Genomic DNA, 27,561 nt, shown 5'->3' with positions numbered 1-27,561 from the left:
TTTTAGATACCTGTTCAACAGAACTTCACACTGCATGGTCCCATTTATAATTATAGGCGTGGGCTAAGCAGGCAGTTGTTACTTTTTGTAATATGTGTAGAAAGGTATTTGAATAATTAAATGTAAGTTTTTGACAGAATCGTTGATATATAGTTGACATTTAATAAAATGTGTATTAAAGCATCTGATTTGGTAAGTTTTACGGACATAAGTATTTAACCCTGAAGTTAAAGTATAATCAAGGCACTAAGCATACATTAGAACCAAGATCTTACCGGTGCCCTTTGCAATCTAATCATTCCTTCACGCAGACTCCAGATGACCACCGATCTGATTTGTTAGTGAAGATTGATTGCCATTTTCAAGAATGTTGTATAAATAGAGTCATACAGTATATACTCTTATTAAGCTTTATTTTACTCAGCATAATTATTTTGAAATCCAACCATGTTGTTAACATGTACCCACAGTCCATTCCTTTTTATACTTGTAATTGAAGAATATTCTATTAAATGAACAGTTATATCATTCCCCCAGTGATGAACATCTTGAGTCCTTCTCACCACTTGTCTGTTACTAATCCAGCTGCTCTAATTATTTGTGTACATCTTTGTGTGGCAATGTGTCTTCATTTCTCATGGGTAAATACCTAGGATTAGAGTGCCCTGATTCTATGCTATGTATCTGTTTACTGTGTTAGGGAACACATGCACCTTTTCAATGTTCTCTCTAGGTTTGCTTCTACCACCTGTCCTGATCAATGGAACTGATCAATCTCATTGATCAGTTCCATTGATCAGGACAGGTCTGTGTAGAAACAGCACAATGCATTTGCCATAAGCTAGTTTCACAACCACTTACATCTGGTTACATGTTCAATCATGATGCATCCACTTACTTCTACAAATAGGCCTTTTAGTTTTGAGATTTAAAAATCCCTTTATATAGAGAGCATAATTCTTGCTTAAGGTTTGTCCAAATATTTGTTTTGTTGCATTCCAGTGTTCCATTTTCTATATAAGCTGTCAACTTAAGCTTCTTTATTCTACGAGTGTGGGGAATTTTTATGTCTCATGAAGCAAACTTCAACCCAACAAGCTTGAATAATATGTACAAAAGTCTAATATAGATCTGAATTACTGTCTTACTGTGCAGCATCTCCTCATTAATGTGTAACTTCTTTCATATATTTTTTATTTTTTTAGTTCAGTGAAATAGGAGTACTAGGCTTGGACATCCTATTTAACCTTATATACTACCCTGGCTGCAACACAGCAGACAGGTTTTTGCTTTATTACCGCACCTGGATTACTTTGCAAATCTAGATAAATGAATGTGGTTAGGACCATTGATATTATTAGTATACCTGGCCGCCTAACACTTTCTGGAAGTAAAAGATTTCCTTTAGTTAAAAATATGTATATATCCTCACTGGGAAACTAAAACACAACTTTATTTTCCCTCAAAATCTTTGTTATCGAATACTTTTGTAAAATCAGTTTCCAAAATGTGATACATAGAATAATGAAGCAACTGCTTTTATAGATCCACAGAGTTTAAAAAGTGCAATACGGGGAAATAGCCTGGGACCGAGTAAGGGGTATTTCTCTGTTTTTGCTATCACAGTCTTTAGTATTTGCTCTGATAATGAAGACATGTGCAGCAATTTCCCCCTCACCTATCGAAAGCTTTGGTCTGTGTGTATGTACATCAGCTTCAAATCCCGTGCCACATGGATAGGCCTGTTACAAAGTGACAAGGCCAGCTCTGCTCTCTGACAGTAAGTTTTGCAATCTTGCTCTGTTTTTATTGCTGGCATGTCCTTGTAATGGCATAGTCATCCTTAAGCAGATTTTCTCATAATACTCATTGCTTGTTTTGCTTCCCCCAATCATAAAAGTGATAAATATATATTATAAAACTTGAGAAACCAATTATAAATAAGAAAAACAAAATATAATACTCCTCAACTCTCTTACTCTGTCTTTCTCATATATATACTGGAGGCCTGATGCTCGAAATTCATGCAAGGGGCTCGGCCCTCGCAGCCTCGGCTTTGTCCAGAAGGACGTCCAAAAGGTTGTCCAGCTGTCCGGTCTAATTAGCATATTATGCTTTTATTATTATGGACACACAATATGTTTTATATAATTAGAATATAGATGTATGTTTATATGTACGGATTCAGTTAAAAGTGTATTAAGTGTACTTTTTTGCCATTAAAAATTCTCTGAAACTCTTAATATCTGTACAATAGCTTTTCTGAAAAAGAAAAGTTAATATTATTTAAATTAGATAACCCTCTTCAGCTATCTGTTCTAAGGTTAAGAATACACATTTATATATAGAGTTCATTTGCAGAGAGTTTAATGAAAAATGTGAGACATCTGCACTCCATAGAGTAGACTTTGTCTGATATTCATAGTAGCAGTGTCTGTACCCAGCAGTGGAATGTCTGTACCCAGCAGTGGAATGATTACTCCCTATGATTAAACAACATAATCCAGGTTTAATAGTAAGGCATCAGATAATTGGCTATTTGGTGGCTCAGTGTTATGCGTTACCAGTAGCCAGCATTGCTGCTCCTGTTACTACTATTACTGCTGCCACCATCATCATTACCCCACCTCCATTATTATTATTATTACTAGAGGCCCAGTGCACAAAAATTTGTGCACTCGGGGGGTGGGGGGGAGTCCCTCAACCCAGGCTATGCCCTCTTGCAGTCTTGCTCCCTGGGAGATCGGGCCCAAGCTGGCAGTCAGACATCCCTCTGGCAGCCCGGCAGCCCTCGGGGGATGTCCACTTGCCAGCGGGGAGCAGGCCTAAGCTGCAATCGGACATCCTTAGCGCTGCTGAGGAGGTGAGAGAGGCTCCCACCACCACCGCTGTACTGGCAGCCGTCAGCCTGACTTGTGGCTGAGCAGAGCTCCCCCTGTGGGAGCACACTGACCACCAGGGGGCAGCTCCTGCATTGAGCTTCTGCCCACTGGTGGTCAGTGTGTGTCATAGTGACCAGTCATTCCCAGTCGTTCTGCTGTTAGAGTCAATTTGCATATTACCCTTTTATTATATAGATTATTATTATTATTATTATTATTATTATTATTATTATTTCCAGTAGCAGCACACCTCCCGCCCGTAGAGCAATGAGAGTAATTGTCCTGCCACAATTCTCAGTGGAATCATCAATTACTTTACCGCCTGTGAAGACCCTCACATCATCCAGTGCTGGACAAAACAAGTTTCCAAAGTTCTTTCTAACTGCCTGAGAGGTTAACAATTCAAATGGGACTTGTGATCTAGAGTTGTGTTAAACATTTCAAAAGAAGCTTGTCCTGCTAATTCAACGTGTTTCTTTTAAATAAATAATATCTTTCCTCATACATTGTAATCAAACCTGCATTAGACTTGCAGAATGAATGGAGAATTGAAGGGGATTTTATCAATCATTTAGTTCAGTGGTTCTCAACCTGTGGGTCGCGACCCCTTTGGCGGTCAAACAACCCTTTCACAGGGGTCACTGAAGACCATCCTGCATATCAGATATTTACATGACGATTCATAACAGTAGCAACATTACAGTTATGAAGTAGCAACGAAAATAATTTTATGGTTGGGTCACAACCTGAGGAACTGTATTTAAAGGGCCAGAGGGTTGAGAACCACTGATTTAGTTCGATCCTTTCATTTACTCCTTCAGAAGCTGAGTTCTCAACAAGTTATGTACTTGTTTGAGGTCGCAAGCTATTAAAGGCAGCATTTGACCTAGAATCTAGATACTCAGTCTTATATTATGTTCCAACACAGTTCTTGCCTCACTGAAAGAAAGTTCACAATTTACCTTAGATTTTCTGCTTATAATGTGTATAAACTCACAGCTCTGTACAAAGCACAATAGTTTTGCTGATCAGTATAGCCTAATTTACATAGAATTAAAAAAAAAACAATAACTGGAGAGCAGTTTTTTGTTTGTTTGTTTTGGCAGATCCCTTGGCATGCTTTTGCTCATGCTAAGGGTCAAAATTGAAACCATCTCAAGCCTGGTATGGCTTAAGGTCAGGGTACCAGTCTTTGAAACAAACAGGATTTCTTTACTTTGGTTTTCAAGGGCAATATACCAAGCAAGGTAGGTGTCACCAAGTTTGCTGAGGTCCAGACATTATATACGGCAGGGGGAAGAGGAGATAAAGGATCAATGTGGTATTGTGCTGATCGAAGACCCTAAGTCCCTGGCCTGCCTTGCTCTCTGAGCATATTCATGCTGTTTGAAGCTCACTTTCCAGACTTGTACGTTTTAACTACTCGGCCCCACAGTTGGCATGCATTTGTGACTCCTGAGCCACCTGGTTCAGAAATGAGCACTGGCCCCTACTCGGCAGTAATGCTCTGTGAACTGTGTGATGTTGGGCAGTTTCCATGAGCTCCAAGGCTCATGAGTTTCCATGAATTTCCTCAGCTCTCATATTAAAATGATGACATTTGCCTCTGCAGGTTTATCGTTAACACTGAATGAGAGAAGAAATGTGGAATAACCCAGCAGAGTTGTTCACAAATTCTATTAAGACCTCAATTTAAAATGATGATTACCTCACATTTCTGTTCTCAAAAAGAAGAACATCAAGATCCTGATTCGGGGTCTGGATATTTATAATATTTGAACTTTCCAAAAATACACTTTTGTCCAAACCCTGTTCTTCATGGCTTCATTAATCTTTCATATCCTGATTTACACCTCAAGCTGGGATGCTTTTTATGACAGTTTTCATGAATTAGACATGCCGTCTTGGGAATCACAGCAAGATCTCCAACTCATTCGGTGGTTGAATAAGGGCCACTTGCATTTGTGACCCTCTTGCTGATTTGCTGTGGTTGTCTAACGTTATTCAGCCTCATTGCTATCAGAGGAATGACTGCCCTCAGGCTTCGTGATAGTGGGATCGAGGCTAAAATACGATTTACCCTGTGTGATTCTATCATTGTTTGTTTCATTAGAAAGGCCTTATATAACTTAAGTGATTATAATGATTAAACATCATAATCCATGCTCAACAGTAAGGCATCAGATGATTGGCTATTTGACGGCTATTGGCCTAGGTAGGTTCTAAGTAGAGAACTAATAGGGATTTATTTCACTGAAAATACATGGACAGTTAAGGATCAAGGTAGTTTCTCCTCTGACAGTAATATTCTGTATGCTCAGGATTTATCAGCCCAAGTTGTCCTGTTTGACCGCATGCTTAATCATACCCTCATACATAATAGGTTATATTCTTTCCTCTTACTTTAGGCTATATATTTTTATATTCTGCAACTTCGCTTTGTCAAACTATATTTCAATTGTTGTAGCCTTTAAGGGGAACAATACTCATCCAGGCTCCTTAGTTTCATCATATGGAATAATTCATATGGTGTTATCTTCTTATGCTGGAAGAAAAGAAAGAAATGGCTTGTGAAACACAGAATGGTAATGGTACCTAGAGGCAGTTTTGAATTATGCTTTGAAATATTATAAGAAGGGAATCTACCCATATCTATTGTGGCAAATAGGGACATATGTCCTTATTTGCATCTTTATTCATTTTCTAATCTATTTTCTTTCTTGTTTTTATTCATTAATACATATATTTATTGTGCACCTACTATTTTCCAGGCAATGTGTTAGGCACTCAGGTTATAAAACTGTGAACAATACTAGAAGCCTTCTCACTCCTTGTAAGAATGAGAAGATACATGTATTGGGAAGATTAATCATATTTCTAAATAATACAATAGATTGGAATAAGTTGTGTTTCAATCAACTGAACAACATAATATTGAGATCTTTTAGTACCAGGAACATTGCATCCAGATTAATGTTATGCTTGCAGTTTAAACATGAACTTATAAGATCTTAAAATTCGAAGGACTTGCAGACATTATCAAGTTTTACTTATTTCTCATCTCCAGTTTAAAGATGAGTAAATGGAAGCATAGGACAATTAGGAGATTTGCCTAACAACATAACATTAATTGGTGGCAAAATTAGAAGGAAAACCAAGGTATCCTAATTTCAAGTTCATTAATCTACTTTATAGCACAAGCCTATCAACTTTCTGATAATACAAGGAATACCTTCCCTGCTTAGCTTGGGGCGCTTTATGTTTATTCTCCTCTTCTGCCTGACATTTCTAAGAAAATGTCTCCATGTCTCACACCTTCTAACTCTAGGGAACAACTTTTATTTATAGCTTTTATCTCTCTTGAGGGCAAGGATTATGGTTCATTTGTCTGAAGATGTCTAGTATCTAGCATAATAGTCTGTTAATATACAGAAAAAAGAGCACACAAATATGTTAGTCGAGATGACTTAACTTGACTTTTCTAACATCCAAGCAACCTTGAACCACCACTGCATATCTCTAGGTAATAATTTCTTTATTATGACTAAAATTTTTAAAATATAACATATAATAAAACCCACTTATTAAATGGTATTAATACTGCAACCAAGTCTGTCATTTCATTTTCATAAATCTTTTGATATTGTCTTCCAATTGTTTGGTTAAGACTAAAATGATTAAAGGGTGCCCTCTTCTGTTTTGTGACCATAATGGTGTTATATGGGGTATGTATTTCCGTCTACAAATTCAGAGGTACAAGAAAAAAAATTACTCTTTATTTTTAGGTTTCCTAAGGCAACTAAGTTTTAACTTTGCTTATGGGAAATGTAAACATAGGTATTGGGCTTTCCCCTAACCCTTGCCACCTGTGTTGCAACAGGTTAGCCAGAGTTCGAGAGCAGTGGTTCTCAAAGAAGGTGTTCCTCCTCCCCAATGGGAGACGTTTGGAAATGTCTAGAGATAGTTTTGTTTGTTACATCTTGGGAATGGTCCTACTGCAGATGGTGGGTACAGGTCAGGATCTTGCTAAATATTCCACAGCATTCAAGATAGCCTCTTACAACCAGAATGATTCAGAGCAAGATGTCAATAGTGCTGAGGTTGTGAAACTTTTCTAGAGCCTTAGGCCATTTTCAGGCAGCTGAGAGACTGCCAGTCATTTGTCACTTTCCCACACTGGCTAGCGATGAGATGCCCACTGTGCTAGCCCATGGAGCTCTTCAGGGTTTCCTACTCGCTGTTCCCGTGTAAAGTTTGTGGCACAGGATCCTGGTGAGACTTGAAACTGGTTGGATTTGGTAGATGGCATTTTTGTCTGAATTATGCAATGTTCATGGAATACATAGCTGCCTTTCTCATTTTCCAAGTCTATGAATTTGAAGCTTGTCAAAAATCTCTCTGTTCAGAATCTATTGTCTCTAATTTCCATAGACTTAAAAAAAAGTTCGGGAACCACCTCAAATTTTCCCTTAGGCAAGGGATTATTAAATCAACACATACTAAAGGCAGAAGGCAAAAGATTAAACATTACTTCATAGCTCAAAAATGTTTCCATGACCTTCCTGTGACATTGATACCAAAGCTTATCTTACCTAATAATAGACAAACATGTAAATTGACTGTACCTTCACTATGCTAACCAGCCAATCAGGAGAGTATGCAAATTAACACAACAAAGATGGTGATTAATTTGCATAAGTAGGCTCCAAGCGGCAGAGTGAAGCATAAGTAGGCTCCAAGCGGCAGAGTGAAGCCTGACGGCCCCAGGGCCAGCTCTGGCGGGGGCCAGCCAGAGCGAAGGCCTGGGTCCTGGGTGCTAGAGGCAAACCGGTGCCAGCAGCCAAGGGAAGGGAAGGCCTATTGCACGAATTTCTTCATGCAACAGGACTCTAGTTGGTTATAAAACCTTTTATTTCTTCAGTTAGGAAATTTTATTGAGCACATAGTATCGGCTGTCTCAGGTACTCAGAGTGATAAATAAGACAGATAACATCTGCTCTTTCTATTATTATTTGTCTCCAGTCCTGAAGGAGTTAATGTATCGTCCTATAAATGATTAGAGTGCTCCTATCCTTTCCTTAGTTTCCACTTAATTTAAACTGTAATATTGTATATTTCACATTTTATTTTTCAATGCCATCCAGCCGCTTGCCGTACAGAAGGCATAATCCTGCCAGCAAGTGTTTTGAACACTCCCCCGTTGATTTTGCTCATGAAAAGAAGAGGTCACTTGCGGTGGCTTAGCAGGAAGACTATTAGTGGTTTAAAGACAAAGAAAGCACAGAAGTATGTGGGCATCGATGGGAGCCTTTTCTCTCTCTGCACTCTCACCAGCAGAAATGGTACTTGTGACTTCTAGCAGAAGTTTTTCTTAGTTCCTGTTAAGTAACTTTATTTTGGGGTTGAATAAAATATTGGAACCAATGATGAAGTTATAGATCTCTACATTGTAGAGTGTCATCCAAGTAATAAACAAGAGATATTTATAAGAAACAGGTCACAGTAGGGGCACCAGACAGCCTTCCACTGCAAAACACGACCCAAGAAAGGGAATTTGATCAACTGAATGCATTCAGATGTTACAGGGGCTGGTGATGTGTCAAGGAGGGGAATTGCAAAGATCATTTCTCAAGCATATTGTGGGAAGAATACACAGAAATGGCAAATAAGAAATATGTGATTGTGTAGAAGTTCCATAGTGGTGAACTCATGTTCTTAATACCTAAGAGGAGAGAGTAAATTGCTCTGTGATTTTAGCTGCATTTAGTTGCAGCAAAGAAGGACTACATATAGAGATCAACAAATAGATAACAATTACTTAGCATATTGGAGGCCTTGGTAAAAGGCGGGTGTTAATAGCCCATCCCAGTAAGTTGAAATAAATGCAGAGAGACAGATGACGCTGACTGCAAGTGTTAGAGAACAAAGAACGTGCTAGGTAAAGATCCATGAGATAGAAAGAATCTCGGGCCCTTAGTGGTTATGAAATTGAGAGTGTTGTGCGCCACTATGTGAGCTAATCGCTTTGTTCCCATCTCGGGGGAAGGAAACCGCTCGCAGCACTGAAAATAAAGAGCCCGTGGCCAATGGGAGGTCCGAGGGACGCCAGAGCTGGTCTCAGGAGGCATTTGTGCCTTTAGCAGTCGGGGGTATAAGGCCCAATAAAAGGCCTTCCACAATGCTTTTGGTAGTTTTTCATGAAACCTAATTGTTTGTATTCTAGTTTTCTCACCAGGACTTCGTAGCAAGAGTCATAGTTTAATGTTGAGACTGTGTAAACCAAGACAAATACTAAGTTAATTCTTGTTAAGTACTTACATTTGTTTTTTCAATAAGGACTGATTTCTTTACATTATTTCCCCTTTGAGACTAAGGGAATAAAAACCTTGAACTAGAAAAAAAAGAAAAACACAGTACAAAATAAAAACATTGTACTTTAGAATACAGAAGGTGGGAGCACAGTGAAGGTAAAGTTAGAACAAGTATTTGTTGTTGCTGTTGATGTGTGTTGTTTTGCTCATATCCAACGGTCTTTTTGGCTATCACTGATAATTTTGCTCCATTCATTCAGAAGCATGTATGTGCTAGGTTTTGGTGATATGACATAATATAAATGGCAATACAATAAAGTATGATTAGCAATATGATAGTGAAAGTAGAGGGAATAAGGAAAGGAGTGGCAGAGGAGCCCAGCCCGGCGTAGGAGTTCCTGAGCAAGACACCTCTGAACAGATGCTTAAGATGAAATGGAAAAAAAGGAATGGAAGGAGGTTAACTATTTAGAATAGATATTGAAATCCATGTTAAATTATTTTTTAAGGTCTTAGAAAATTTAATCTCTCACTAACTTTAATGGCATGTTGAGGTTGTATGGCTTTCATGATAATGAATCCAGTCACCTTTAAACAACTTGATTTGTGATAACCACGTACCAGGTTAGCCAAATTGCTACTCATTCAGAGAAAAGCTTCCTTCTGATCAGTTTTACATCCTTTTTCTTTCAAAATATATTAGAACATAAACCTGAAAGCCACAAATGAACACACAGGACAAACAAAAACTCATAGACACAGACAACAGTATGGTGGTGTCCAGAGGGAAAAGGAGGTGGGGAGTTTGGGTAGTAAAGGGGGGAAGGGGACCAAATACATGGTAATAAAAGGAGATTGGACTTTGGGTGGTAAACACACAAGGCGATATACAGATGATGTATTGTAGAATTGTACACTTGAAATCTATATAATTTTATTAACCAATGTTCCCCCAATAAATTTAATTTAAAAATGTATTAGGCTGTAATCATGCACCACTCATTTAAACATTTTAAAGTGTGAAATTCAGTGTTTTTTACTATATTCACAAGATTGTGTGACCGTTACCACCATCTAATTCCAGAACATTATTATTATTCCAAGGAGAAACCACATACCCATTAGTAGTCCTCCCCACTCCCTCCTCACCCACTCCTTCCTTTAGGAACTATTATCTATAGATTTGCCTATTCTAGATATATCATGTAAATGAAATAATATAATATGTAGTCTTTTGTAATTGACTTCTTTCTCTTACTGTAATATTTTCAAGGTTCATCCATGTTCCATGTTATAGCATGTATCAGTATTTCATTCCTTTTCATGGCCAAATAATATCCTATTAAATGAATTTACTACATTTTGTTTATCCATTTATCAGTAGATATCTGTTTGACTTGTTTCCACATTTTGGCTATTATGATTGGTGCTGCTGTGAACATTTGTTTACAAGTGTTTGGTGGATATATGTTTTCATTTCTCTTGGGTATTTTCCTAGGAGTGGAATTGCTGGGTCATATTGGTCCCCGTGCTTCCTTTCTGAGGTACTGCCAGGCTGTTTTCCATTTTGCATTCCCATCAGCGATGTTTTGCTCTCTGTTCACAGACCCCAGAGGAACTAGAGGATGTCTCTGACCTGGAAGAGGATCATGAGGTCCGCAGCCACACCAGCCTTCAGACCGAAGGAAAAACTGACCGGGTATGTCACCTCACTGGGGGGAGATGTGTGTACTGTGCCCTTCCCCGGTCAATCCAGGCAGCCTGTCCCAGCTGGGACTCCTGGATCTGGAGATGCTTTTGCAAAGTCAGGGAGAAGAGCCTCCGCATGCAGGAGAGGCAGCACGCGGGAATGATTCCTCCCCCTTGAGAGCACACAGGGAGGCTGTGTCCGGTCAGGTAGTGAATCACCTCATAACACTCTTGATCTTTATAGCAGTCATGGGAACATAAAAGTGAGATGTGTACATGTTTGTTTATAGTAGAAAGGAGAAACTAAGAAGTTGTAAATATACTCTGAAATTCTAGGTGGGGGAGGAAACACTTCTGAGGCAATTCTCTACATTTCTTTCTTTCTGCAATGCCCTTTTCTGCCCCTACCCTCAGTGTACACACACACACAACCACACCCTCCAAAGATGTTAATCACTTTCTCAATTGCTCTGAGACGCTGTACTTCACTTTACACCCACTGCTTGGGAATTTGTGAAAGTCTGGTTTCCCAGACACTGACAGCTTCCAACTGCAGACCAGACTACAGAACTTGGGTCGGAGAGCCAGGCAGGATAGCACAATGGCTAAGACTGCCGGGACCACATCGAATCAGCCACGTCCTTGCTGTGTTATTTGGGAAACTCACTTAGCTTTTCTCTACCTCCATTCTCTTATTTGTAAAGTGAGGATAATGACAGTACTCTATATAAGGATTATTGTGGGAATTAACTAAGTTAGTTAATAGAACATTTAACATATGCCTAGCTCACAGTCAGTTCTCAATGATCAGTTATTATTACTTATAGTAGTCGTAGCAATAGTATAATTATCATCATTTTCATTATTACTACTAGTTAATTAGTTAAATTCTGTGACCTAAAGTTTGGAGATGGATGGAAAGAGAAATTTAATTAAGTTACATATTTTCAAATCTTCAGATAACTTAGGACTGGTATATGTGTCATGACACTTTTGTTTTTATCAGAAATGTTGCTTTTCTTGAGTTTCCATTTCTTCATGTTAGGAACTGTCCGGGGGCACACAGCATCTGAAGACAGTTTTCTTCAGATCTAGTAGGCATCCTTGGTAAGAGATCAAACACTACAAATGGCAATGGAATTGCAAATAAATGTTGCTAATGGTAAAATTTGCTCATGCTTTCAGTGACATGAGTGGCTCACTTGGGCTGCTGCTGACAACTGGAAGTGGCAGGCAGGTGTTAGGACTTACAAAGGAATTGACAGGAGGAAATTTTGTTAAAATAAAGGCAACTTTTAGGATGATGGGATTAGGACGAAACTTGATTTGATTCTCTTTATGCCTTATGACATGAAGACAAGGAACCTTGGTTAAAACCCTTCAAATTCAAAAAGTTTAAAATCCCTTCTCTGAAAAATAAGGAGAATAATATCATACCTTCTCATAGAATCACTGGTAACACCAAAGAAGATACTGCATAGAACGTTTATAAAGTTTTATAAACTATAAAATTACATGCTAAGATAAGATCCTTATTACTACCATTTTTAGTTGTGTTTTTACTCTTGATTGGGATGATGGGCCAGATAGATGACCTCCTGGCCACTGTAGGTCATGACATTGATGGCATTTGTGGTCCTGGATCTTAAAAAAATCTTCCATGGAAGCCACTGTCTCTAATCTTATGGAAATCACCTTGAAACTGCTCAGAATCCAAGATTTGTATTCCACTAAACACATTTCCCTGATGATCCAGTTCATTTGGAATGACCCTGGGTGACAGCCTCACCTCGGTCTAGTGACAAAATAAATCTCTGACCATCAACTGGGAGTGACATTATATTCAACCTGGCCACCTACTGCTGTCATAAATCTCCCTTGCATACGTTCCAAATGGCTTAGATTTTATTCACCTCCTGCCTTGAGGCTTCCCTGCAATTGCTATAAGGAAACCCCCAGGAAGCTGCTCAGATATTCTAATTCATACACAACCTTATGTGAGTCACTAACACCCCACAGAGCAAACCTTGAGCAATATTCTTTCATTCCTTGGATGGACCTTTTTGAAATTTGTTTTCCACAGATATTCAAGAGTTTCACTGGGGGATCAAGCCCCAATTCCTACAGCATTGACCAGGTTGTTAAGACAACTTGCAGTGGTCTTTATTTCCTGATTTATCCTTCCCAGTCTCCCAGTTCTATTATCTAAGATCTATTCAAAAAATAAACTACGTTTCATTCTAAGTCTCTGCTTTTGGAGAAAGACAAGAAAAGGTAGTCTCTTTACATATACTGTTCATTTAACCATCACATTCATTCTGTTGTATTGCTATTATTTTCCTAGTTTTACTAACAATATCACTGAGGCTGAGATCTATATAACTTACCTAGTAAGTGGCTTATGTCTTCAGACTAAGAACCTTAGTGATTGCTATATATCAGTTCACTTAGGTCATAGAGTTAGTAGAATGAATCTTTTATTAAAAAGCAAAATAAAAGTAATGATCATTACAACAAATGTGATACATCATTGATGGAATGAAAGAGAACAAAATGAAGGATGCCACAGTGGCCTGAAAAAGGGAGGTGGAATTTAAATTTAAGAAGCAATTATTGTATAGTATGAATAATTTAACACAATAACATCCTCTTATTGAATAGAGTTTATTACAACAGATTCCATTCTCATACCTGAAGTTTATGAGATAGCTGGCTAAGAAGGATAGCTCAAATTTGTCTCCCACCCAGATCACCTGACTAGAACCAAGATCATGTTTAGACAGGTTTTATGATCTCTCCCAGGCATCTTCTATAGTCCTATATTTCTTATCATTACATATCTGTGCCTAGAATTTATTCATATGTTTAGTCTTATAGCCATTCAAGACTTTGGGTTTGTATTCCAGCATTTTTAAAGTTTACATTCATTGGTCTGAGTGTACTATTGACACATTTGCCAGGTACCAACAAACTGAGAAGATACCAAAAAAATTTTGAAATAGGATCTGTTGAGAGTTATTTTAATACATGTGCCATGATCATTGAGTAATTCTTGGTCACTGCACAAGACAAGTGTTTGGGTTCTTTTTGTTTGCGTATATTACTAAGGCCTTTTTGGTTCTAGTATTATAGAGACTGACATATCGAATATGCACTAGAACCAATTTTAGAAACTGTTTAGTAATGGAGTGACAGTTATTTATTATCATTTTACTTTCTGCATTTCACTCCCAGTAGCTTTGGCTCAGCATCATCTGTTATTGCTGTCATCAGTTGAAAATGCCACTGGGCATTGTAAAGGTCTAAAACCAACAAATAATGGTTTAGAGTCCGCAGTCAATGAGAGGGAAATACTAAAGGACCAATCGTGCATGCCTTATGAAGTGGCAGAGGAACAGCAGTAGAAATTAGTGATTATCTTAACTATCAAACATGAATACTCACTGGACCAATACAGTGGTTATATCCAGTGATCAGGCATTCCACAGTGAATACAATACAGGAGTATGAGTTTGCTACATGTTTAGAAATCATTCTTCAAAGAGCTCATTATTTGTTTGTTTTCATGCTCTAAGCAAGGAAAAAAATAGATATATTTTATATTAAAAACTTAAATTTGAAAGAGATTAGAAAATAAACTCATATTAAAATAATCAAAGTCCTAAAACTATTGATAAAAGTTTTTTGTAAATCCTAAAAGCTTCCTAAAATATTATGTTAATCACATGTTAAGTGATATTTTCTATTTGAAAGAGAAAAGCCGGTTATCCTTTAATACTTTAAAGTTTACAGAATAAATTTAAATTGATGTCTTATTTAAGCAAAATTCTGGGTTTGGTTTTTAATTTTTTTTCTTTATTTTATTAATTAGTCTCAAGATTTCAGTGGTTTAGGTAAGTCAGGTTGGCTGGGACCGTATTCCGGGTCTTCTGGCACCAACCACACTTTTTCCAGTACAGCACACTTATAAACTTGGATATAATCTCATCATCCCTTAAGATCTCATTGCCCAATTCTTGCTACAGTGAATATTATGATTCTTCTACTAGAAAGACTTGTAAAGCTAAAGACCATAAACCTTAGTATCAGATCTGTTTAAGCCTTACAAATTTCCAATACTTCCATCTTCCATCAGTAACAAAATCAGTTTATTGATTACCATTGACCTGACAGTATTGCTGGTGGATCACTTTGCCTTGATGAAATGGAGTAACAACAGTCAAGTAGTCATCCAGCAGAAGACCTTATAGGGTAATGGTCTGAGGTCTCCAAGCATAGAATCTAGAAGATAGAGGAAGTTACTCCTCAGCCAATCTCTTGTCTCATCAGCGTCTCTGATATTTCATTACAGGGAATGTTCCTAACTTCTAGAAATTTTTTCTGGTTTATTGTTTGCAATAGGGGCAACAGTAGAAGTAGTCACATAAATAATGTAAAAATGAAATAGTGATCACAAAAAGCAACTCTTGATAGTGGGATAAAACAGAAAATCTGATGAGATTATTGTTCTCTCTTTTTTCTTTATTATTGAAAGCCTGGCTGGACACTGGGAGGTTTTTTGGTGATTCATTAGTTTCTGTCTTTGAGTCCTCCGTTACCTTCATCAAGTTATATAGGACTTAATAGCCTAGGTTTATGATACATACTCATAAAGAGGGAAAAGGGGCATTCTGGCCCAACGGTGTGGCTCAGTTATTGAACTTTGATCTGTGAACCAAGAGGTCTCTGGTTGATTCCCGGTCAGGGCACATGCCCAAGTTGCAGGATCCCCAGTAGGGGGTGTACAGGAGGTAACCAATCAATGATATTTATCTCTCATCAATGTTTCTATCTCTGTATCCCTCTAAAATCAATAAAAATGAATTTTTTAAAAATAAGGGCATTCTGTTATTTATAGGATACATGTGAAGACAGTTTTGCAAGTAGTCATTTAAAATCACTCTATCCTTCTCTAACCCTGTCCATGAAGAATATATTCAGTGTCCCTAAAAATATATATACACACTTTGAATAATTGTAAAGGCAGTGTTTATTAAAATACATTTCATTTTCAGAATTGAGCTACACAAAAGTGTGTATACATTTGGGGGAGGGGGGGTACTCTCTATATTCTAGTAATTTTTCCCTCTGCCCAGATAGCTTGAAAGCTAATAAGGCCTAAAAATTAAATCAAGGATTTTGTTTCCATCTCACACAATTTAAATGTTGCTCATAGTGTCCAGCAGATGAAACATGAAAAGGGAACTCATTTTAGTACTGTGCAAGGCCAGGTTTTTATTTGAAGGTATTTGAAGTTGTGGCCTCTAATTGCTAAAATTCAGTTTAATGAATCATAACATTAAAAATAAAACACTCAAAAGTTAACATTATCATAACTATGATTGAAATTATTATGGCACCTTTTAAGTGATACATTATTCATATTTATCAATGATCCAAATTAAAGAAATTGTAACATGTAGTCTTTATTTGTATGATGACTAAAATTTGTCATGTCTTTAATATCATATTCACTTAAGAGTCAATAGTTTGTAAACCTGCTCTGTCTTAAAAACTATGTTTGAGGCCATTGAATCTCTATAAGCTCTATAAATAGAAGTAAATTATGACAGAAATAAGAACAGTTGCCTAGGTTACTGAACACAACCTCAAAATGTCAACAGCAGAAAATGAAATGGAGCACATCAAATCTTAAAATACTGGAGATGATTCTTCATGATAAAAAAAAATAACACAAAAGCCATGAGTGCACTAATTTCATGTTGGTGGTGGGGAAAGTTTCTCCTTGCTACTTTTTAGCAAGTAGTTAGCTGAATATTCTCTATCATGACAATAGAAAACATGCCATGGTAAAGTGGTTTATTTTAAAAATGGAAGCATTTTAATAGGCCCTACTTATCAGAATGCACTCTCAATAAGTCAAATTTATACTGAATTACCCTCCAGCATATAGAGAGAAATGACCTCATTACCTTCATGATATAATTTGGTTTAGGTTACTGTGAAAAACACAGCTGGGGTAAACCTGGATTAAATTACATTATTCAGTGGCGACACACTAGGCAGTGCATTCCCTCATCATTAGTTTCTATAATTTCAATTGTGTGTTTGGCAATAACTCTGCTTTCCTATCTTTCTGAGTGTTCATTCTCAGTAATTTATTGTTTGCTCTTTCTCTATCCACTTCTTAAGCATTAGGATTCACTAGATGCTGATGTAAGCCCTGTAGGTCACTATACATTGTGAACTATACTCTCCCTGCACATGCTCATACAGTCCTAACACTTCAAATATCACCTAGGCAAGCCCTCTCTCCTGAGTCTGGCTGCATATTAGTAGGGGCCTGTAAGTTTCTTCTCAGATGACTCAGAAACCTGCAGCACTCACTGTTTCAAAACTGGATGCGTCATCTTACCCCGTAACTATTCCTTCTGCACTTCTATACATTTGGTTGTATAGAAGTCTGAACCCCAGAATAATTTTATAGTCCTCCCCACAGCTAATTAGACATGTTCTGTTTTGCTATCATAAATATTTTCTAAGCTTGTCTATCTTTTTACCACCTCCACTATCACTACTGTCAAAGAAAAATCATCCTGGACAAAGTTAAACAGAGAAGGACGACTTTATTCAATGGTATTAATAGTTAATAATAATTAGCCAGTGAATAGCTAACTCAGTCTGAGTTCAGTCCTGATGAAACAAGGCTGAGGATTTTTCAGAGATAAGGTGAGGGGGATGGTAGGCCATCTGTGTTTGCTAATTGGCTTTACCCAAGGAAAAGTGACTTTTCTCTGTCTTTGTGACCAGAGGCAGTTTTACAATGGGGAGCAAGGTGCCCTCTAAGGTTAGGCTCCTGCTCTCCCACAGAGACTGGGAGGTAGGGGCTCTGTCTTCTTTGATGATTGCATCTCACACGGGGATGGCTCCTTGGTCCTTGTGAAAGATAGTCCTGGGCTGTGAAAGTGACAAGAACCATTTAAACACTTTTATATTTCAAAGGGGCAAAGAAAGAATTTACAATTATAAGTTAGGCTTTCAGAAAAGGGAAATTAGGGGTCTAGAGTTGGGATAAAGCCTGTCTAACGTCCAGTCAAGCTGATGGGAAGTGGAGAGGTTCAAATATGTTGACTGAGCATATCTGATGATGGGTGAGTCAACTGAATATGCTGAAGAGTTAGACATTGTATATAAGAGAGAGAAAGAAGTCAAGGACAACTCAAGATTTCTGGTTGGAGAACAGAATGTGGACTTGCCATTTATATTGACTTGAGGGATACTGAATTAAGCAGATTGAGAATGGTGGAAGATAAGATAATTAATTTTGGATATATGTAATCTAAAAAGTCTGTTAGACAACCAAATGAAGATGTCAAGTAGGTATATATAAAATTTACAAACTAGACTGGAAGTCATCTTACATGCATAGCTTTATATTACAAATTTACAACCTTCTAAACTTACAGTGATGTTTTATATATTATGTGGTGACTATTTTTTTTCAAGGACATTGATAGCTTCATATCTAGTTTTAAACCTTATCCTTCCCAAATCTCTTTGCTGACACATTTACTCATTTGACTATCTCCTTTAATGGAAGGCCACCATTGACCACCCTGCTTAAAATTGCAACCCCAAGTATAGACCATCTACTAGGTAGTAAATTTAAAGATCTTAATATTTTTTTCTCTATTATGTACTCTCCATTCTTAAGCCAGTACTGGGCACATAGTAAGTATATTATAAATATTTACTGAATTAATAAATGAATAAATGATTTTGACCATAAATGTGCTTTACGTAAAGAAAGATGCTCAGCAAATTTGAGGGGGAAGGAGTTGTTTCAGATACTGCATTTGTATGTAACCAATATATAATTTGTCTACAAAATAAATAGGATAATATTTTTTAAAAACAGTGTCAATGAACAATTGCCCACATGATAGTCACTTGGAAAATTTTTCTGAGGCTGTTGTTTAGGCTGTCCTTTGCCTTTTTGAGTTTAGAGGGTTTTTGATAGGTATCTGGCTCCCAAGTACTGCCCTTTTGCCCATTCTTGAATTTAGTCATTGAAAAAGCCCTATTTCTTTTACTGTTAAAAATTTATATATATACAAATTAAATGATTTTGAGTTATTAGTCTTGGGTGAAATATTAACTATATGTTTACTTTTTGCCTATTAAAGATAATACTAGTTTATCAAGTAAGGTAATAAAAAAAGCTCAAAAGAAAATATTATTTTAAATAATCCTCTGATAGTCTAAAAATTATCTGCACACTGAAAGTACCACAGTCTAAAGCTAGTCCTAAATATATGCATATTTTAATAAGTGAGTTAATTTTAACCTACATTTATTCTTTAGAAATGTGATTATGTGTGTATTATAATGAGCTGTATAGGTTGCAGCACTGGACATACCTAAGACTTCCTTTAAATGTCATTTAAATATAAATGGACATAGAACACAGATATTCCCCTTAATGTGGAACCATCATCTCTATAAAGCTCATGTACTTGTAAGAAACAAGGCTTTTTAAAAATGTTATCCCAGGACATGTCTCCAGATTTCTGATTCTAAGATAATTCAAAGAAAGAAAACACACTTTCTAGAACCCAACCTAAGTTTGAATCCTGACTTTGCTACTTATAGCTGTTGAGTTTGAACACGTTAACTTCTCCATGTCTCAGTTTGCTTATTTTAAATATGGACTTACATGAAAGGATTATCATTAAGCTTTTGAGTTAATATTTATAATAAGCAGCACATAGTTAACTGGTCAAACTTAAGTAACCATCATCACCACCAATACCACTATCATTGTTAACATCAGCAGTATTTGTTGAATGGATGCACGTTTCTGACATCTCTCCTAACATTACAGGTTGGCAATATTCACTCTCCTGATTAGTCTTCTTCATATTTTCCAGAACATTTTGTGGAGAGAGCCAGTGTGATTGGCCAACCTATATGAGTTTCTCCTGTGGTCAAAGCTCTTTGCAAGGGCTATCATGAGTTTCTAGGTAATTTGTTGGATGGGTTGCCCTTGAGTCATGTGTCTGCTGAAAATAAAAGAAACTCTATGTTGTTTCCTTGGGTGGAGGTTATAGGGGAAACAAATCAGGTTATATGGAGACATCGGGTGTGTTGGATATTAAGATAGGCACAGAAAATAGAACAGTATAGAAAATCAATGCCAGACTTGCCAGGGAAGGTTAAGAGTCATCTGCATCCAAGAAATGTTTGGAAAGCCCTTATTGTATAATTCATGGTCCTGGTCACTTGGAGCTTGCAATCTAAGATGTAGCAGTTGGAGTGTATACAGGGAAATATATAGTTAGCAGAAGAGAAAAGTGAAAATATCACCTCCTGGATAGAAAAATATTCACCTTGCACTCTAATGAAGGCAAGCGCATTTCCAAGTAGGGAATTTGGGTAGTTTCTAGAAATCTAAGACTTGAGACTGTATAGCACGTCTCTGTCTGGGTTGTGTAGACATGATGAGACTAATCAGTACAGAGAATTTGTAAAATGTAAATTAGGTATTTCCAAAGCAACAATTTGGAAGATGTGGATCTCTTTGCTCTCTAGCTATCATCAGCTGATGTTTCAAATAAAAAAAATAACAGAACTACATTATTCTCCTCTCCTCTTTCTCAGGCTTAACTAGAGGTCCAAACCCATCTACTAACAAACACCTGTTTGCAGAGGAGAGGGGAAAACCTAAATAGCAGCAAAATGCTTTATAGTTTTAATTGACTCAAAGGTTAGACTTTTAAAAGACAGAAAAATCCTCTAAAACTAGCAGTAACACAGATTTTCCTTTTACTGGCTTTCTGATGGGACTTTAAAGTTTTACATATTACCAACATTGAATTTTATAATGTCAATTTTCAAAATTCTTCCAATGCCCTGTTGTACTAAAATTGGCATTTTCCACCTCTTTCATAGACTTCATATGTACCTTTAATAAATTTAATATGTACCTATTAAATTAAGAACAAATTTTATATACCGAAAGTAGACAGATGTGACTCTTAGGACACCAAGATCACAGAATTGGTACCTGACGTATACTTTTAGGGCAGTGGAGATTAGCATGGCCTTCCATAGAGAAGTCAATGGGACAAGAAAATATCCTCCTGGCTTCAAAATATTTCCCAAATATACTTTCAAATTGTGCCTTTTATCTATAAAGCATATGGGTATGCCTAGCTAGCATATCACAGTTATTTGTCTACTCTGATGATGATGATAATTATGATGATGATGATTTATGATAATAATGGCAGCAAAAACATAATTAGTTAATGCTTAATATGTATCAGACACTTTAATTTTATTAAATACCCTTCAAAACCACCCTTTGAGGTAGAAACTATTATACTCATTTCAAAAATAGAGAAAAAGAGATAGAGAGGTTTAGTGCCCAGGATCACACCATGTGAGAGACAGACTGAGACTGACCCAGGTGCGCCTGTCTCTAGGACCTGCCTGTGCCCTGCTCCTCCCACTGCACAGCGCAGCCACCCTTCCTGCAGTCCAGGCTTGAGGTGGAACTGTTTGAATAAAACCTGTCTGTACTCCTGGCAAAGTGTGCTAGATCTGTGGGAGATTAAAACTGATGCAGACTTTTGGACTGCAAATCTCATTCAAAATGGCAGGAATCTCCATGTTGAAATTGAGCTGTGTAGAAGCAGAATCAAAGCTGTTACACACCTGCTGCCCACATCCATTTGCTTGCAATTGTACAGCCATGCGCGTAGCGACGGTTTAGTGCAGTTCTGTGAAATGATGGACTGTTACTAAAGTTTCCTAAAATTATGTAAATGGTATGATGGAGAAAAGGAATTTTATTACCAATGCATAGTTTGTGAAAATATGCAAGACCCCCTTGGTTCTGTTTGCTTTTATTCTTAGAAGAGACACCGAGAGGTGGACGAAAGAGCCCTGACTTCAGAGTCACCGTCTCTGTGTGTATAATGGTACATACAGTCCTGCTGATTTATCATTTCTCTGGGATTATGATTCTGTATATTTCAATTCAGATAATACCTTCTTCAAGGTATTGTAATAGAAAGAATGTATACAAAGTATGTAGTTTAGTGATAGGAAGTAATAGGTATCTAATGGTCAATTTTATTACTATAATAGTGTTTATAAAATGCAGTAATATCTAATCATAAGGGACTCGTGTATTATGCAGTGAATTAAGTATGAGCCCTCTAAGTCAAGGTTAACCAGAGTAGAATAAAAAATATATACTTTATGCTTTAATGTGCAGGGAAGGAATAGAGAACCAGGCATAAGGAATGGGAATAAAAGGAATGAGAATGAAAGGAAGGGATGAGGAGAGGGAGGAGTTATCTTGAGGTAAGGAGAGACCTCTATTTGCCAAAATAATAGTGTGCAATGAACTGAAGAATATGACTGACACAATCTGTACTAGATAAAAAGGATAAATATTTATTTTTGTAACCTTGGGATAATGAAGGACTTTCTAACTATGATAAGACAGAAAGAAAAACAAAGAACAAAACAGACAAACTTTACTCTTGAAAACACAAAAACTAAAAACAAAAAAATCAAATCTGAAAACTATTAAAAGACAAACACCAATTTGAGATAATTGCAATTTTTATAGGAAGGATTTGAATGTAAACATATTAAATTAGTAAGAAAAAGTGACTTCACCTCCCCCCAGCTCCACCCCCACCACTAGAAAAATGAGCATAGGTCCTGGTAAGGATATTTACAAAGAATACAAGTATATTTATAACCATGTAAACAGTTTCTCCATCTCACCAGAGACTAAAGAAATGCAAAGGCAAACGGCAAAGGCAGAAAGATTTTTGGGGGAAATGGACACTTCATGCTGTTTGTGTTTATACTAATGAGAGTAAAATTTCTGAAGGGATATTGGAAATTATGCATTGAAAGCCTTTATAAAAGTGCTTTTTCTTCATCTTCTAGAATTTTCCTCCAGATATATTTGAAAAAATGCAGAAAGGTATCTATCAAAACCTACACAATACACAAATATGTACATACTGACATTCAGACACACATATACCGATCCATCTACATATATACACATATATGTATATAAATGAAAAATGCCTGATAACCATTGAAAACTTTAAATAGATGATACTGGGTATATATGATGGAATAAGAGGGATGTAAAATTGTGATAATGCTACATTTTTATAGGCATTGAGATGCTTTATATTAAGATGTTGACAAATTAAAGGACAGAAAAGTATATATGTTATGACCTCATTTCTGGAATATAATTTGTAGAAAGAATCACATAATATGTAGTATTCAAGGATAACCACTGAAATATCACTTTCAAAATCGTTTGTGTATAAAACAATATTTTATAAATGCACAAGTACTATGTATGAAAGTAGACAGAAAAGAAGTCATTGTAGTGTTTACAGTTTATGTATAATTTTGCACACCTATATTGTCCAAATAGTCTTATGGAAAAAAATGACTATAATTTTACTAATGAGAGAAAACCATGATTAAAAATTCATTCCATTTTCCCAATCTCTAAGAAGTTACACTAATAGAAAGTATATATACTTTTACTGAATAATTAATAAAGCATATGTTTTAAACCCTGGTGTAAGATTTCTGACTTCAGCCTTTTGATGGAGGCTACTGATTCTCTATCAAACTGGTGAAATATTATTTTACTTCCAAATAATAAAGGGCACTACTTCCTGATCACCTCCAACGTATTGAAGTTCAGATACAAACCAATAAGCAAATGGGATCTATGTCAGTGATAGAACCACAGTTTAGTGACCAGTTTTTTAGTCAGCTTCTAATTGGTAGGGTAGAACTTCACCACTTCAGTTCAGTTGGTAAGGTGTTACTGAAAAGAATGATGGAAGCAAAATACAAGTTAGAAGATAGACAAGCATGTCAGATACCACTAGCTCCCCAAATGACCTGCTCATTGGGATCAGTAGGAGCCAGTACCCACTGACCCTTGGTCAAAACATCAGTAGAAGGCAGGGCTTCTCAACCATTGTACTATTGCCACTTTGGCTCAGATTCCTTGTCGAGGGAGTGCCTTGTGCACTGTAGGATGTTTAGCAGTATCTCTGGCCTCTACCCTGTTGAGGTAGCACCCCCATTCCAGTTGTGACAACCAAAAATGTCCCAAGAGATTGCCAAATGGTACTGAAGTGGGACTAGGGGGGAGGGGGAAGGTAATACCAATCACAGTGCCAGCCATTTCTTTCTTGGGAAAGTTAGTGCTTTTCAATTGTATCTTTCCTAATTATTTTTATGTTAAAATAGCTACTTTTTAAAATAAAATAATAGTGCTAGTGGCTGATAAGTTGTTGCTTTATAAAGTCCAACCCCCACCTTTTAGTTTGTTTGCTTGTTTTGAATGTGTGTATATCTGTGTGTGTGTGTGTGTGTGTGTGTGTTTCTGATCTTGGTAAAATCGAATAATCTGCAACATAAGTTTATTTCCTATTTCTTTATTTTCAGTTTCATAGGCCTGTGCAAACCCATGCTTCAATACCTTTGCAAAAACATTCTATCTCTTCTTTTACTTTGAAAATGTTTCTAATTACTGTAGATTTTGTTTGTGAGCCATTTGTATTGAGGCTGCTGCAGTAGAAATGGCACTGTATCTTCCTGAATCGTTCTTCCAAACACCCAGGAATGTTACCTTTGAAAGCTGAACTCAGTGAGACCTTCATTTCGTTTTCTGCTGGTGCTTATCCGTAGGCACCGCTTCCTCTATATCCTGTCTCAGTGCTAAGGGAGGCTCATGTGCAAGATGCTGCCTCTTGAGCAGAGTGTCTCATTTCTAGTTTCTGCGTTGAATTTTACTTGGAAAAGCCTTCTCTGCTGCTAAGTGCCTTTCTAATCCAGATGTTTGCCTCTCCAAATTCACACTCAGAAGACACGAAGAATCATGCTTTGTTTATTTAATTCCCTTGTGTGTTCTGACCATATGGATTCAGATTATGCACACTTAGTGTATCGTTTGTGCTGCTGATGTGGGGTAGGTGTTACCATTAATGCTGTGTTTTCATTATTGCAGCAGCAAAGGAGTTTTACCAGTTTTGAATCCCAGGCAGCAGTTGTGCCAGGTTTTAGTTTAAATACCCATGTACAATATTTTTGGGACTGCACTAAAATAAGTAGTTGAATTACCTGCATTGCACATATAGAGAAGAGTTCTTTGAGAATTAACAATGTGGTACAGAAAGAACTAGATATATCAAGTCTTTGACATTTGTTTAGAGAATTAGGAACAGGATAGGCAGGATAATGATAAGCATAAGTATATAAAAATAAACTAGTGATTTTTATCACTTAAACTTAGATTCTTTGGGAACTGTTTGAATTGTCAAAATAATATACCAACATTGTGAATCTCTGGGAATACTCTCCCATATTTTCTTTCCTTTGTTTTTTTTCTTCTTGATCATAAAATTTTTAAAAATTAAGTAAAAAAATGCAAACAGTAATGATATGCTATAAATGAGAAAACAAATTACTTAAAATACTACATATTATTACACAGACAAGCTCGAATCTATTCCCGATGCACTGGAATTGTACTGAGAATTGGTATCATCTAAGGGATTGAATGCAACTGATTAAATCATATCAACAGGCATCAATTCTCAGTTTCTTACGTGGAAAATTCATGTTGAGGCAAAAATGATGCCCGTAAAGGCCGCATGTTCACTAGAGATTCACCTCAGGGCGTCCTCTGTCCTGTCACGTGTCCTCTTCCTGTCCACCTGCCCCTTCCTCACTTATTTTTCCCAGGAGTTATTTCTCACTAACACAATCATTTTGTTAATTCTGAATAAAATCAGAACCTTAAAGTTTTGAAATGAATATCTTATTTTGTCTTGTTTGGCAAATCTTTCTAAACTCATTTTAGGGGTGTGTGTGTCCCTTTGAAATATTATAAGACACGATCTTCAAAAGAGGAGCTGTTCGAAGCGATTCTTTTGTAAGTTCTTCTGTTCTTGATTTTCCACATGTTGCCTCACTTTGTAAATTCTCATGAACAGCCCCAGGAAGGCGTTATCGCTTCTGCTGGAAGAATACTTGATGATTCTGCTCTTGTCAGCAGAGTCCAGAAATTGGCTTCTGGAGACCAATTCCTAACTAGTATCCCAGTGTTCTGTTCCATTAGACCTCACGTTTGGCTGGATTGTTACACATTATACTCAATATGTAAATGCACAAAAAATACACTAAGTAGATGCATATATAATATACATAAAATTGAAATGTGTCTTTGAGATTTGCATTTTATAAATAGTCATAAACATTTTATTTTTAATTATTGGATCTCATCTCTGGGAAAACAGTTTATAATTTACTTGGAGATTATTAAATTAATCTTAGGAAAATAGGTATATGTGGTGTGCATACAAAAACATATTCATCAGGATGAGTTTTTTCCTAAAAATATTTTTTCTTAATTCCAAAATTCTATTAAGAGAATTGTTTATTATATATAACATACTATTGAGAAAACTTTTTATTTAGGAAATGTCTACTTCATAAATATGCCTGCATTTTACGGTAATCTAGAATTCTAGAAATCATACTCAGTTTCTGGTAAAATTTTCAAGGCATTGTAGACCGCAAGAGGATCTGAAACGAATGCCACCCTAATAGAAGATGTGCTTTTGTGGGAATAGTCTACTACTGTAGAGTGTTTTATGTAACATTTGGATGGTGCACATTTTTGGAGTCTGTCAGACTACATTTTGAAAGTACATTTAGTCTCTTCTGAAGACTCACCACCATTCCTAGTATTAAATGTATAAGTGGGTGCTCAGGGAGCTGGAATAAAGAAACCCTTTCTCTGTGACTTAGTCATCTGTGATTATATTTGGGACACAATAATGTCCAGTGAGGTGCTTGGGTGGTCAGTGGTAGGTACTGAAATGATTTCTACAATAAAGCGGGTGAGAAATAACTAGGAAGGAATAATGAGCCAGATTTTAGATGCCTCTTTATCAAGACCTTAATACTCTGCATCTGACTGCATTTTATCTTTAACATTTTGTTTAACATTATATATATATATATATATATATATATATATATATATATATATTCATTCATTCTCATGTTAGTTGCCCATAGATAGTTAAAAATTATTTTATTTGTCCACGCAACAAGATGATAGGTAGGAAAGTACGTAAAGGCCTTCTGATCCTGAAGTGAAACCAAGCTTATAGAGGCAGTGCTAATTAGGGAAACATACTCAAAGGGGAGGAAATAAGTCTAGGGAAATGTAGCACAGGATGCTTTGTCTAGCTGCCTTATTCTTATGGAGTTCCTCTTAGCAAGGACAATCTGGACATCTTATTTTAAAGTCGTATAAAAGCCCATTTAAATATCCTAAATCAAAAGTTGCTTGTCATTATTCCAGCTTTAAGACATGGCAAAGGCTTAAGAAAGGATGTTATGATTCTGGCCGGGTGGCTCAGTTGGTTGGAGTGTCATCCTGTGCACCAAAGGTTTGCAGGTTCGATCCCCAGTCGGGGCACATAACTAGGTGTGGGTTTGACCACCCCAATCAATGTTCCTAACATTGATGTTTCTTTCTCCCCTCCCTCTCTCTAAAAATCAGTGAATATATCCTTGGGTGGAAATATTAAAAA

The 27,561-nt window shown here is 36.7% G+C and overlaps 1 protein-coding gene across 1 annotated transcript in view; it reads left to right on the top strand.

The window, feature by feature from the left end:
- Positions 1–27,561, top strand: part of CTNNA3 (catenin alpha 3) — a 1,251,491-nt gene that overhangs the window by 1,101,966 nt on the left and 121,964 nt on the right. The window contains exon 14 of the mRNA XM_006089723.3: positions 10,800–10,892. Coding sequence (XP_006089785.1) covers positions 10,800–10,892 — 93 coding nt within the window. The remainder of the gene's footprint in view (positions 1–10,799; positions 10,893–27,561) is intronic.

The sequence above is a fragment of the Myotis lucifugus genome, unplaced genomic scaffold, assembly GCF_000147115.1.
Source record: "Myotis lucifugus unplaced genomic scaffold, Myoluc2.0 scaffold_62, whole genome shotgun sequence".
Classification (NCBI taxonomy): domain Eukaryota; kingdom Metazoa; phylum Chordata; class Mammalia; order Chiroptera; family Vespertilionidae; genus Myotis; species Myotis lucifugus.
The sequence above is the reverse complement of the archived record's forward strand: the minus strand, read 5'-3'. Positions and strand labels throughout refer to the sequence as shown.